Source organism: Penaeus vannamei, chromosome 7 (genome assembly GCF_042767895.1).
Source record: "Penaeus vannamei isolate JL-2024 chromosome 7, ASM4276789v1, whole genome shotgun sequence".
Taxonomy (NCBI): domain Eukaryota; kingdom Metazoa; phylum Arthropoda; class Malacostraca; order Decapoda; family Penaeidae; genus Penaeus; species Penaeus vannamei.
This window is the reverse complement of record NC_091555.1, coordinates 11644875-11657374: the sequence shown is the minus strand read 5'-3', so window position 1 is coordinate 11657374 and position 12500 is coordinate 11644875. Positions and strand designations below refer to the sequence as shown.

The window sequence follows — 12500 nt, the reverse complement described above, 5'->3', positions numbered from 1 at the left end:
TGAACCCTGTAAGGATCAAAGATTCTTTAGAAGCTTATTCAAAGAGAAATATCTTGAAAACATGGGTATTTGGTTAAGGAATCTCTACCTTATGTTATCTATCTTTGAATTCACTTAATGACATCAACTTGTAAAATAATCTTTGTAACATACTGTACTTCCTCCAAATCCAGGGTGATTCCATCCTAGGACCGAATATCCAGCATCTAATGGAACTGTCATTATGCCTAGCTCATAGAAGCCAGCATTTCCTTCACAGCAAACCACCAATGTCTTCCCATTTGGATATTCCCCACTGAAAATTTTTGGTAATTTATGGCTTAAAGCTCATAAGAAATAAACTGACAACAGATAATAATCTTTTCATCCATGATATTGCTCTTTCCTAAAGAGAGGATTACCATTTCTATTTTCTATTCAGTATCAATATTAAGAACAAATAAACAAGTACCAGCAATGACCTACTGTTTTCTTCTGTCCACAAACATTGTGTCAATGCTGTTTCCATCCCGGGTGGTGACTTTTCTTCTTTGTCCTCCTTGGTGTAGAATCAATTTTTCTCTTTCTTTCATGAGAATTTGCCCTGAAAACCAAAAACTTTTATAATTTGCCGTGTATCATAGACAAAAACCACACAATATGAATGAATAAAAATGTCCCAAAGTATATGAGAATTGCATGAAAGAAGTCCATCTAGTCAGTGTTAGTTTGCAACTCTGGCCTACCTATGATGGTCTGGAACCACTCTGAGCAGCCGGGGTAGATCAGCTGTTTTCCAATCAAGAATGTCAGAAGTGTTGCCATAATATCAATGGGTAACATCAATATCCTACTGAGTATTCCTCTTTTACTCCGAACTAAACTCATCCCAACAACATATATTCTGTTCTTTTTTTCATCCCTGAAAAAAAATAATCAAGTAATATATTAATTCACACAGAAAAAATGCAGATAAATTTTGTAAACCAAATAACTAAAAAATATTTTTTTACCAACTTTCTTAACCATGACTGCTGTTACTCAGATTCTTCTCTAACCCTATCCCTTCTGTTGCCATCTCTTCTGCCTACCGTATTTCTTTCACTTCCCTTTTTATGCACTACTCTTTCCCTTTTTAATCACCTTCCTTTTCTTACTCTCTTCTTCCACATTTTTTCATGACTACACTTCATGACTACACTTACCTTCATTCCTTCACTCACAGTTCTCTTCTAACTATGATTTACTTTCAATCTCTCTCCCCCATTCCAACTCTCTCTTTTTCTCTATCACCTTTCTACTTTCTCTGCTCTAGTCTACTCATCCTCTTCTCTTTTCTCCTTCTAAATAAAATGGTTAACTTACGGGACTCCACTTGCCCAATCAAAATTGACTGGCCATGCTGAGAAGTCAAATTCATAGTTCTGCACAGCCTCCTGGAAATGCAAAATAAAATTGGTTAAACTGCACTATATAAATATATAGTGTACAAAAACTAACAGAACCTAAGAAAGTCTCTGCTGTGGCAGAATGATAATACAAGTCTCTCACCACAAATACATCAAAAGAAAATCTAAACTTTTTATTTGAAAAGCAAGTGTCAATAACAAAAGTGTAAGACGTTCAATAGGATTATCTAAGAGACTTTCCACTCAGGTATCTTACCATGTCTTCAAGAGAAGGTCTGTAATTTCCAGCCTTGTTCAGCACCTTTATGAATGTTGTGTAGGTTGGGTTAAATCTCCGGCCAAATCCTCGAATAATCATGGCTACAATCAGCAGTAGTCCGAGACCAGTTCCATACTGAAACATTAGAAATCTTTAGTCATTAAGAAAATCATTACAGTAATGATGACTAATGAAATAAGAGTTTAGACTTTTATTTAAATAAGTTTATCTCAAATGAGCACTTTTAATAACAGAACTTTAATTAATGCACTTCCTCTTCCATAAGGGAGAACCTTTAAATGTACTGGTATTCAAATTTCAATGAATATTATATATATTTACAGCTAAATACAATGCATCTAGATATTACAGCTTAAAACATGAATGGCAATGAATCAATCTAATTTAGAAATCTAACCTCTTTATAACTCAATTCTCCACTAATGAAGATTAGTAGAAAAGCTACATTTAAATTCATCTCAGTAATATGTTTGCAAATTAAGTTAATAGTATTCACAAAATGATAATCTTAATTATATAATCATATTGTTAGTCAGTACTATACAAGCACTCTAATTTAGCCATGAAGATCATAACTATTTTCTTTCCTCCTTCTCACTAATGCACTGTATCTATTACTTCCTTAGTATCACTTCCACTTCACTACTAAAGAAATATTAGAGAACTTTCCAGTCAATCATTCTTTCACACTGTACTTTTATTACATACAGTGGAGCTAACTTACATTCTTACAGACTGGATGGTGATGAAAATTATGCAAAAGTTCACTACTTTACACCTAACAACAAGGAGAATCATTTGTGCTCTACTTAAAGGCACCTGAAAAAAAGACAAATGTACTTGTCACAATCTAAGAACTCAGGACTTATTCTACAAATCAAACAGTTTTCTGCTCAAACTGAAAAAATAAGATTATCCAAAGTTCCAAAGAGTTCTCCATAATAATAATAATGATGCATTCAGCATTACCTTGGCTGCAGTGATGTAGCTTGAGTATTCCCACTGGTATACAGAATAAGCAATAAAGGGTGAAGCGAAGTAACCAATATTGTACATGATGTTCAGCTGCAAGAGATGAAGAAGAATGTTTATCTTGAATCAAGTGATTAATATTTTGTGCTTGCATACAGAATATGCAAAAAATTACATATTCAATACTTTAATGGTAATATATCATGCATTTAACAGAATAATTATGCATTATTTAAACAATACCAATATTATTTTGGTCATGTAGTTCACTGTATCAATACTCTATTTTTTTTTTTTTTCAAACATACAAAAATAATATTACACTTCTTATCTTTATCCACCAAACCTTGTTGCAAACATACAGGTGGTTACTAGCAAACAATTCCTATATACATACACTAGGTACGGCTTAGATGAGAACAAGCTAAACTTGGTATCAATATCAAAGCATATGGTATGCTTACTTACCCCTTTCATAATGTTGTTCCCAAACTGTTCTAGTGCATTAGCAACATATGGAATGACCTGCAATGAAACATGTTAATTAAAATTCTTTCTTTAATATAGTCTTCAAGTGAATACAATACTATACTATAAGAATTTTTCATTCCTTATTATCTTATACCTTGTCTACAGGCCAATGATAAAGTAAAAAATTAACAAGGTTAGGATTAAACTGATAAAGATAACTATTTTCAAGCTATAAAAACCTGTCATTTCTTAACAACACTGAATCAGTATCTCACAAGTTTAGGTATAACCATCCATACTGTGAGATGCTTCAAATCAATTCTAATACTACCATGCATTTAAAATTAATTAACTTGTTTAAATGGATGACTTAATAGAGATTAGTCAAAACAGCTCACAATGAATGTGAATTAACTATGTACTATGAACTATGGTTGTATGCTTAAAAAAAATTGTGTAATGCAAATCAGTTCTGGATACAATTTCTTTATGCTAAATTCTTCACGACTGTAGGAAGTCTTAGCATAACTATAGGACTGTCAATTTCAAAAATACAATGTTCATATCATCTTGCCTTATTTTGATATACCAGTTGATTTTTTGCAGTATTATTCCTTAGTAGAGGACTTTGCGCTTCGAAGAGTGGCTTCCACAATTTCTTTAATAATACAACTGTTAATCTCACATCTCCTCACATCCAACTATATAATTTCTGGACCTAATGACCAATTTTCATTTGAATAGGAAGGGTTATTCGACTCAAAACGATTAAATATCATAAACTTGATAAACATAAAATTATCACCGAACGTAAAATCAATACAAAATGAATATAGATAACACATATTTAGATCTCCCTCGCCTTTATCTCTAGGACTTTTATGAAAGAACAGTAGAATGAGTCACTACGCTCCACATATCTGACAAACACTTCCATTCCTTGAAGATATTAACACACGAAAATCACGTCCCTCTCAAATTATCTCAAAATCATATGATCAATCACACACAAACGGGCCTTGACACGACCCCCTCTCACCTGTTTCCCTGATCTGATCTGCCCGTACACGCTGTAGAGCCGAGGCCCCACTAAACAGCTCCAAAAGAGAGACATGGTGAACGGGCGACTGCTGTCAGATAAGTTTTAGAAGGGTTCAGCAACTGCCAGCCTGCAGATGCCTCGACCGGATTGCACGACTGTGTTATTATGGGTAACTTCGTTTGGCCGTCGATAGAGGGCTCTGGGGCGACTGTCACTCACCTGTGTGCGTGCGTGTGTGTGTTTCGCGAGATGGGTGCCGAATGTTAAGTGTGTACAAAGTCTATCGGCCGGTATGTGCGAGGCCCGACCCAGTGAGTACTCGTATAGAGAAACATGCTTTTACACAGAAATAAATGCATATCTGTCAATCTATCAGGTATATATACATTTATTTCTCTATCTACACAGTAGATAAATATGCATTTATTTCAATGTATATGTATGGCGGTATAAAAATATTTCATGGGTCGGTCCTCACACAGTTTTAACAAACCGGCCGTATACGTATAGACGTTGGAGTGGGTTAAGTCGACTCTGTGCCCGTGTGCGTGTGTGTAACTGCGTGTTTGTGTATGAGCGTGTATGTCTGTCTGTCTGTCTGTCTGTATGTATGTATGTATGTATGTATGTATGTATGTATATATATATATATATATATATATGTGTGTGTGTGTGTGTGTGTGTGTGTGTGTGTGTGTGTGTGTGTGTGTGTGTGTGTGTGTGTGTGTGTGTGTGTGTGTGTGTGTGTATCCATGCATGTATGAGTCTTTATATGTTTATGTACTTGTCTTCTTGTATGTGTTTGTACTTGTATGTGTTTATGCGTGTCAAGGATCGGTGAGAAATGGGATCAAAGGCTGTATACGATATATGTATAAAGTTGCTTATAGTTTGGTGAATGGGAAGAGGAAGCTGATTGCGTATGTGTGTGAACGAACTAGTCTGTATGTGAAGATTTGTTTGTGTGATGAAGGACTGGACTGTGTATATACGTGCATGTGTTCGAGAGGAGGAAATTTTTGACTGGGTAAGGTATGAATGTAGCAGAGGGGAGGGAGGGTTGTGTGTAAGGTGTGTATGCTGGGTTAAGGTGCTTGGGGGAAGGGGAAGGTGATCGTGAGTGTGTGTGGGGTGGGCGGGAGTTGCACAGGCGTAGGAAAAAACGATGCAATTCTTTATTTACCCAGTTGTTGAGAAAACTGACCCCTGCAACTGAAGAAGCTACAACTAACCCTGGCGTCAAAAATGAAATGGCCATCATGTCAAGTATTATGTGAATAAAAATATCAAACATTTTTGTATTGAATTATGCACGATAACTATATGTATGGAAATGGGTGTTCTGAGAGGTGCGAATGTGGGTGGACCGCATTCATTGTGACAAATGTAGAAAAAGTATGAATGAGAATATCTTCACAATACGAGAGATGTATTTGACCTGGTTTTGAATGTATCTTCGGCAGAGAAACGAAGATATATTCAAACCGGTCAAATGCAGCTCTTGTATTGTGGAGATATTTTTATTCATACCTTTTCTACATGATTGTGGGTGTAAGGAGCGGGTGGTGATTATGGGCGTCTTCTGTGCGTGCCATAAAAGTTAATCCGGTATTAAAGTTTAATCCAGATCTCTTGTGCGCATGTGCGTTGGCAGCGTCCAGGATCAACTTTTAATGCACCTCTAGACCAAGCTTTAATATTAAGGGCGTCTTCTATAGCGTCCTTAACTCTTAATACCGTATTTAGTTTAATCCTAATCGACCGCGTCCGTACCGAAGACGGCACTCTCCGCTGCCAGACAATAATGTTCAGTAAAAAAAAACTGTCGTACTCACTATTCTATCACCACCGTTATTATGTAAACATGTCGGAGAGAAGAGAAATGTCGCGCGTGAAATTCGCTCTTCTCGGAAATTTCATTTTTTTTCTTTCTTTTTTTGTGATGTCATGTTTTTGGTAATTATATTTAAGAAACTATTTTAGACATTTCTTAGGTTTCAAAATATCTATTATATCTAATGTGTATTTCATGAAACTGAGACTCTTACTAATGTTTTCATAATGCTAATTATCTTATGCCTTTTTTATCTCTGCACTGCTTTGCCCCCTAATTGTTTAAAGTGTTCTGTAAAAATAATAATATAAACTTCTCAGATGCTTCTGAAGACCACCTTTTCCTTCCCTTCATCCCAGACGCACCTACAGGATTGAAGACAAGACATTAAAACTTATTCATATCATTAATCAATTCTTTATGCCTCCCAATGTTCCCAAAATTGAAAACTAAGACTATCATACCAAAGTAAGAAAGTTCGTACCTTTATTTTCTGTACACATTTCTTCAAGATTATCTGTTTCAAATATGATTTGTTTGGAATCTTAAGTTAATGGACTGTCTCTTTAAATTTCAATCAATTCTTGTGATGTTCTTGGTCTGTGATAGTGATGGTTCTGCCCTCTGCTGTTGATGTGAAGATCCTGGCCTCGTATTTCTGGGCGTGTGTGAATAGGTTTTACAAATCTAAAGGGTGGGAGCTGAGGTATGTTGTCTTTTTATTGCTGAAAAATCTGTGGTATTTTGAAACATTTCTGTGCAATGTTGCTCTTCACACACAACTGTTGCATGTTGTGTAAGGTAGCGTTTGGAGCAAGTCATGCACTCATACCTGTAAATAAGCAACAAAATCATCCAAAAGATATCTAATCAACATTCACCCTTCATGTCCCTACGCATATGATATAGAAGACAGTATTAAATATATTACCTAAAGATTTGCAGTCCGATATAAAATAACCTTGGATAAATAAACCTTGCAATTTGCATTTAGTCACTGCATTGTTAAAAGATTTTTCTGACGACTGATATTCATTTTGTATAGATTGGAGAAAAGGTGATTGGTATAGAAAGATGTAGTCAGTCACTCAAGATGCAGTTTGATCTTCATATGATAATTACGAGGCACAAGTGGGCTTACTTATAAGGGAAACATGATTATTTATGAAATATTCTATTTTTTCATGATGGCAATCTTATATTTGTAGTAGTAAAATGGGTAACGAAACTGCTTTAACAACTATAAAAACAACCTTTATTTCAATGACACTCACGTACAAAAATGACATTCACCAATTAATATCCATCGCGCAGTTTCCTCGGCCAGCTCTTTGCTGCGTTGAATCGTGTTGGAGGAGGGAAACATGTTTTCTTCAGGATGCTGTTGAGGTCCATAGAAAAATATGCTTGTTAATTTTGTAGTAATGTAGTTGAGAAAACTCAGCACATAATTCTTCTTTAAAATACTGGTTCATATTTGATTTAAAACGTCAACTTGTGTGACCTTGACCATATAATTTTTGTTTCACTAACCTGGAAATATGAGTTCCATGCCCGCAGCCTCTGAACTTCAAAGATTTCTCGTGGGTTTATATTGTTTTTATATGCATTACCATGAGTTATTTCCTTTATCAGAATATTTGATCATTTGTGTAAATATATACAATTTCATTTTGATAATAAATACCAAGTATGAAAATTCTAAGACGATCGATGTTATTTCCGAAAATAAATCTGAATGGAAACTCAAGCGATGGTACCCTTGAAGTTCATAACGGACACGTGACGTAACAGTACATGATTGGTGGTATTAACTTGCCCCTTCTGCGTATGTGCAGGATTTAAAAATTAGCTTAATATTAAAGCCTGGTCTAGAGGTGTATTTAAAGTTGATCCTGGAGGCTGCCAATGCGTATGCGCACTAGAGATCTGGATTAAACTTTAATACTGGATTAACTTTTATGGCATGTACAGAAGACGCCCTAAGCTCATTTCTTAATCTTGCACATGCGCAGAAGGGACAAGTTAATCCCACCAATCATGTACTGTTACGTCACATGTCCGTCATGAACTTCATGGGTGCCATCGCTTGAGTTGCCATTCAGAGTTATTATAAAGGGTTCAATACAGCATACTGCATAGGTTAGCATACTGCATACACAGCATACTACATTGCCATGCCTCCACGTGCGTACCACGCGGGTACTCCACGCCGCGCTATCGCCTAAACCACGCTCTTCTAAATATAGAGGCCACGCCGTCAGCCAAGGGGTATATAAGGTCATCCAAGCTGACCCTCATTCTCACTCACTCACTCTCTGGCGGTCACCCGCCCTAGCAGGGCGTGGGGCCTTCTCACTCACACCTTCAGCGACCTCCCTGTGACCTGAGTTGCCCGCTCTTGGCCCCTCCCGGCCGGGGGTGTTCCACGCCGTAGTTTTCATATCGTGTGTTCTCTTCAATAAAGACTGAAGCCAATCAGTGTATCACTGACGCCACCTGTAATTCAACTACACTATAAACTAGAGGTGTTAGACACTCTTATAGTATGGTGGCTGCGGTGCTTGCTTTAGCCTTTCGGCTTGAAGCACGAACTAAGAACTCTGAAGAACATAGGACCGCTCGCCTCTAAAAACATCGCGATATGAACGAGGATACAAAACCACGTGAGTACATGTATGGGTCAATCTTTTCTTTTCCTTTCTTCTTCCCCCATATATGTGTTAAGCAAACCGTTCCACGTTGGTTTTGCTGGTGTTAAGTGCTAAAAGTGAAAATTTAACAGCATAATGGCAACACTCTCACAGTCTGTCAATCACGGGACCTGAGAACACTTACTCAGGATGTGTCAGGTCCAGGTCACAAACACAGGAAATATCGTTCTTTAAATAATTAATTTTCTCGCATTTAGAGATTTATTTATATTGTTTCAACAACAACAAAATTCAACTCAAGTTCGGGATTTTCTCTCAAGCTGAGAATTTTCTTTTTTGTGATTCACGACCACATACGAATGAATTCTGTGTACTCATTTCTCTTCTTGTACGAATTTCGTTAATTGATTATTGAACTTCGCTCATTGTTGGACTCTTTGGTTCATTTCATTCTCTGACTGATTTCGTTATTTCGACCTCACTTTCACTTATGGTCCAGGCTGGGAGGAAACTTGTAGTGCATCAACGCTATTTGGTGACAATTCTTTCGGCGCAAAGAAAAAATAGCTTGATCGCAAATACTTCTAAATCATTTTAATGAATAAAGCGTAACAATCTTCCCCTTTCATCGTGCAATAATGCATGGGGTTTCTTAAGGAATAATAGATTTGCGCACCCGACATTTGAGAGTAAGTATAATGAAACTGAAGCATAATTAATTCGTTCGGCATATTGAGTCGGTGTGACCTATATTGACGTCTGATTATAAAGGTAGGACTAGGGTTAAACTGAAAATTCGCTCAGTAAAAACAACCTTCTCACTTTCTTTACCGCTGGCATGTCCGTAATATTCCGACAATCGTGTGATTCGTAGTTGATTTCTGCGTGCGCCATTCACAGATTGTAGAGTAAGACTAACGATAGAATTCGAGTCTCATATAGTCCCTTCATTTCGTTCAGGTAATTTGGGCAAAGGAATCCCACTGTCGAAAATGGCTATCCTCTAGCATGCTTAAGTGAGAAATGATTACCTCATTGTATCAGATTTTGTAGCGTTTCCATAAGTACGATTAAATAATCGAGGATAACGTAAAGAAACATTTCTGAACTGGGATGCTTGCATTGCGGAAGCTTGCAAAAGAAATTTCATGTCACCATTCATTTGCGTACGTTAAGTCGCATTTAATTTAATGCTGAATTGTTGGGGTAATTGAAATAATTGTTGTATTAACATAATAATGATAATAACATTTGCTAAAGTGAACGTTAAATTCGTGTTTGTGATCCATCTTTGTGTGAGCTCGCTTTCTCTTTACACTCATAATTACATGCACACACTCATTCACGCAAACAGACACTGTGTCAAATCTTCAATTATAGGATTTGTTGTGCATAATTGCAGGTTATCTCTTTTACCCGCAATGTTGTTGTGATGAGTAAACATACACACAATCATTTCACACACTCTTCCACGCAGTTCAACAGACACTGTTAAATCAAATCTTCATCTATAGGATTTGTTGTGTCGTAGTCTAAGGCTATTCTTTTGCCTTGTGGCGTTGCTGATCGTGATTAGTGGAAATGATGCACAATACATACTTTTTCTTCTCTGTGAAATGACAATCTGTTTAAGTTATCCTTGAGGATGCCGATGCCATTTCCCTTATCTATTCTCATATCTATCTGAGATGGTTCGTAGCTCAAGCAAGTTCGTGAGAACTGCTACTCTCCTCTTCCTCATTTTTCTTCCTGAAAAATACAAAGTGAGAAAAAAAACGAAAATAAATGAAAAACCCACATTAAAAACTGCAATTAGCATAAAAATAATGGCTAACAGCTCTTAATTAACATCCCTCCCTCTCTGTTGTTTTTCTTTTTCTCTTACTATCTTGGCCCTTACGTGTATGAACTGGTTCATGTATATAATGGACGTGCTTATCCGACACGGCATCAAAGGAGATCTAACTGCAGCACGATCACCTTGCAATGCCGTGAGACGAACATCGCCAGAAGATCGCCGTAGGCCAAAGGACGAGGACTCGTGAAATTGCAGGTATTAAGCCGCCCAGATCAAGTGGACGGGCGCCGCCTGTCAGTTCTCCCGTAGATCAAGTGAAGAACCAGGAACTTGTCAGAGCTAGCCCCATGATGCTATGAAAAGCCGCCTGCCTGGACGCCCGTAGATCGGTTGACCTCCAGGAGCTCCCCAGCGCAGGAGTAAGCCGCCCTCAGACGAAAGGACGCCCCTGCCCAGGACGCCGTAGACCCAGACGCGCAGGCTACGAGGACGTCGGTACGAGCCGCAGCCGAGAAGGACCTGGACGAATCTGCGAGGACGTGTGGACGACGATGCCGCCGAGTACCACCTGGATGAGGACTACGAGGACGACTGGACGAACCGAAGTCAAGGAGGACCTAGGCGAAACCTTCGAGGACGTGTGGACGTCGATGACAGATGGATGCACCAAGGACCAAGATGAAGAGGCCGACAACAAGGAGATGCACGAGGACAACCGAGGACAGGAACGCGACGAGACGACCAGCAGATGGGGTACGATGATAGGTCACCCTTGAAGTGATTCAGATGACGCCACGAGGACGAAGCTGAGGTGGTGGCCGAGCGGTATAAAGGGTTCAATACAGCATACTGCATAGGTTAGCATACTGCATTACCATGCCTCCACGTGCGTACCACGCGGGTATTCCACGCCACGCTATCGCCCAAACCACGCTCTTCTCAATATAGAGGCCACGCCGTCAGCCAAGGGGTATATAAGGTCATCCAAGCTGACCCTCATTCTCACTCACTCACTCTCTGACGGTCACCCGCCCTAGCAGGGCGTGGGGCCTTCTCACTCACACCTTCAGCGACCTCCCTGTGACCTGAGTTGCCCGCTCTCGGCCCCTCCCGGCCGGGGGTGTTCCACGCTGTAGTTTTCATATCGTGTGTTCTCTTCAATAAAGACTGAAGCCAATCAGTGTATCACTGACGCCACCTGTAATTCAACTACACTATAAACTAGAGGTGTTAGACTCATAGTTATTTTCGGCAATAACATCGTCTTAGAATTTTCATACTTAGTATTTATTATGAAAATGAAATTGTATATATTTACACAAATGATCAAATATTCTGATAGAGAAAATTTATGGTAATGAATATAAAAAACAATATAATCCCACGTGGAATCTTTGAAGTTCAGAGGCTGCGGGCATGGAACTCATATTTCCAGGTTAGTGAAACAAAAATTATATGGTCAAGGTCACACAAGTTGACGTTTTAAATCAAATATGAACCAGTGTTTTAAAGAAGAATTATGTGCTGAGTTTTTCTCAACTACATTATTACAAAATTAACAAGTATACTTTTCTGTGGACCTCCTGAACAGCATCCTGAAGAAAACATGTTTCCCTCCTCCAACACGATTCAACGCAGCAAAGAGCTGGCCGAGGAAACTGCGCGATGGATATTAATTGGTGAATGTCATTTTTGTACTTGTGTCATTGAAGTAAAGATTGGTTTTATAGTTGTCAGAGCAGTTTCGTTACCCATTTTATTACTATAAATATAAGGTCGTTATCATGAAAAAATAGAATATTTCATGAATAATCATGTTTCCCTTATAAGTAAGTCTATTTGTGCCGCGTAATCATCATATGAAGATCAAACTGCATCTTGAGTGACTGACTACATCTTTCTATAACAATCACCTTTTCTCCAATCTATAAAAAATGAATATCAGTTGTCAGAAAAATCTTTTAACAATGCAGTGTCAATGCAAATTGCAAGGTTTATTTATCCAAGTAAATTTTATATCGGACTGCAAATCTTTAGGTAATATTTTTAACACTGTCTTCT

General features: G+C 38.0%; 1 protein-coding gene across 2 annotated transcripts in view; it reads right to left on the bottom strand.

The window, feature by feature from the left end:
• LOC113822803 (phosphatidylserine lipase ABHD16A) overlaps nt 1-4390 on the bottom strand; it is a 16466-nt gene extending 12076 nt beyond the window's left edge. Inside the window, exons 1-10 of one of the 2 annotated variants that reach the window (XM_070123515.1) lie at nt 4151-4348; nt 3686-3769; nt 3109-3165; nt 2638-2733; nt 1645-1782; nt 1345-1415; nt 726-901; nt 466-583; nt 154-295; nt 1-6 (exon numbers count right to left, since the gene is read on the bottom strand). The exon at nt 1-6 is cut by the window's left edge and continues 147 nt beyond it. In XM_070123515.1, coding sequence (XP_069979616.1) covers nt 1-6; nt 154-295; nt 466-583; nt 726-901; nt 1345-1415; nt 1645-1782; nt 2638-2733; nt 3109-3165; nt 3686-3769; nt 4151-4225 — 963 coding nt within the window. In that variant the 5' untranslated portion in view covers nt 4226-4348. Of the gene's footprint in view, nt 7-153; nt 296-465; nt 584-725; nt 902-1344; nt 1416-1644; nt 1783-2637; nt 2734-3108; nt 3166-3685; nt 3770-4150 lie in introns of both variants that reach the window. The other variant, XM_070123516.1, reaches the window with a different exon arrangement.
• Between the last annotated feature and the right edge of the window lie 8110 nt (nt 4391-12500).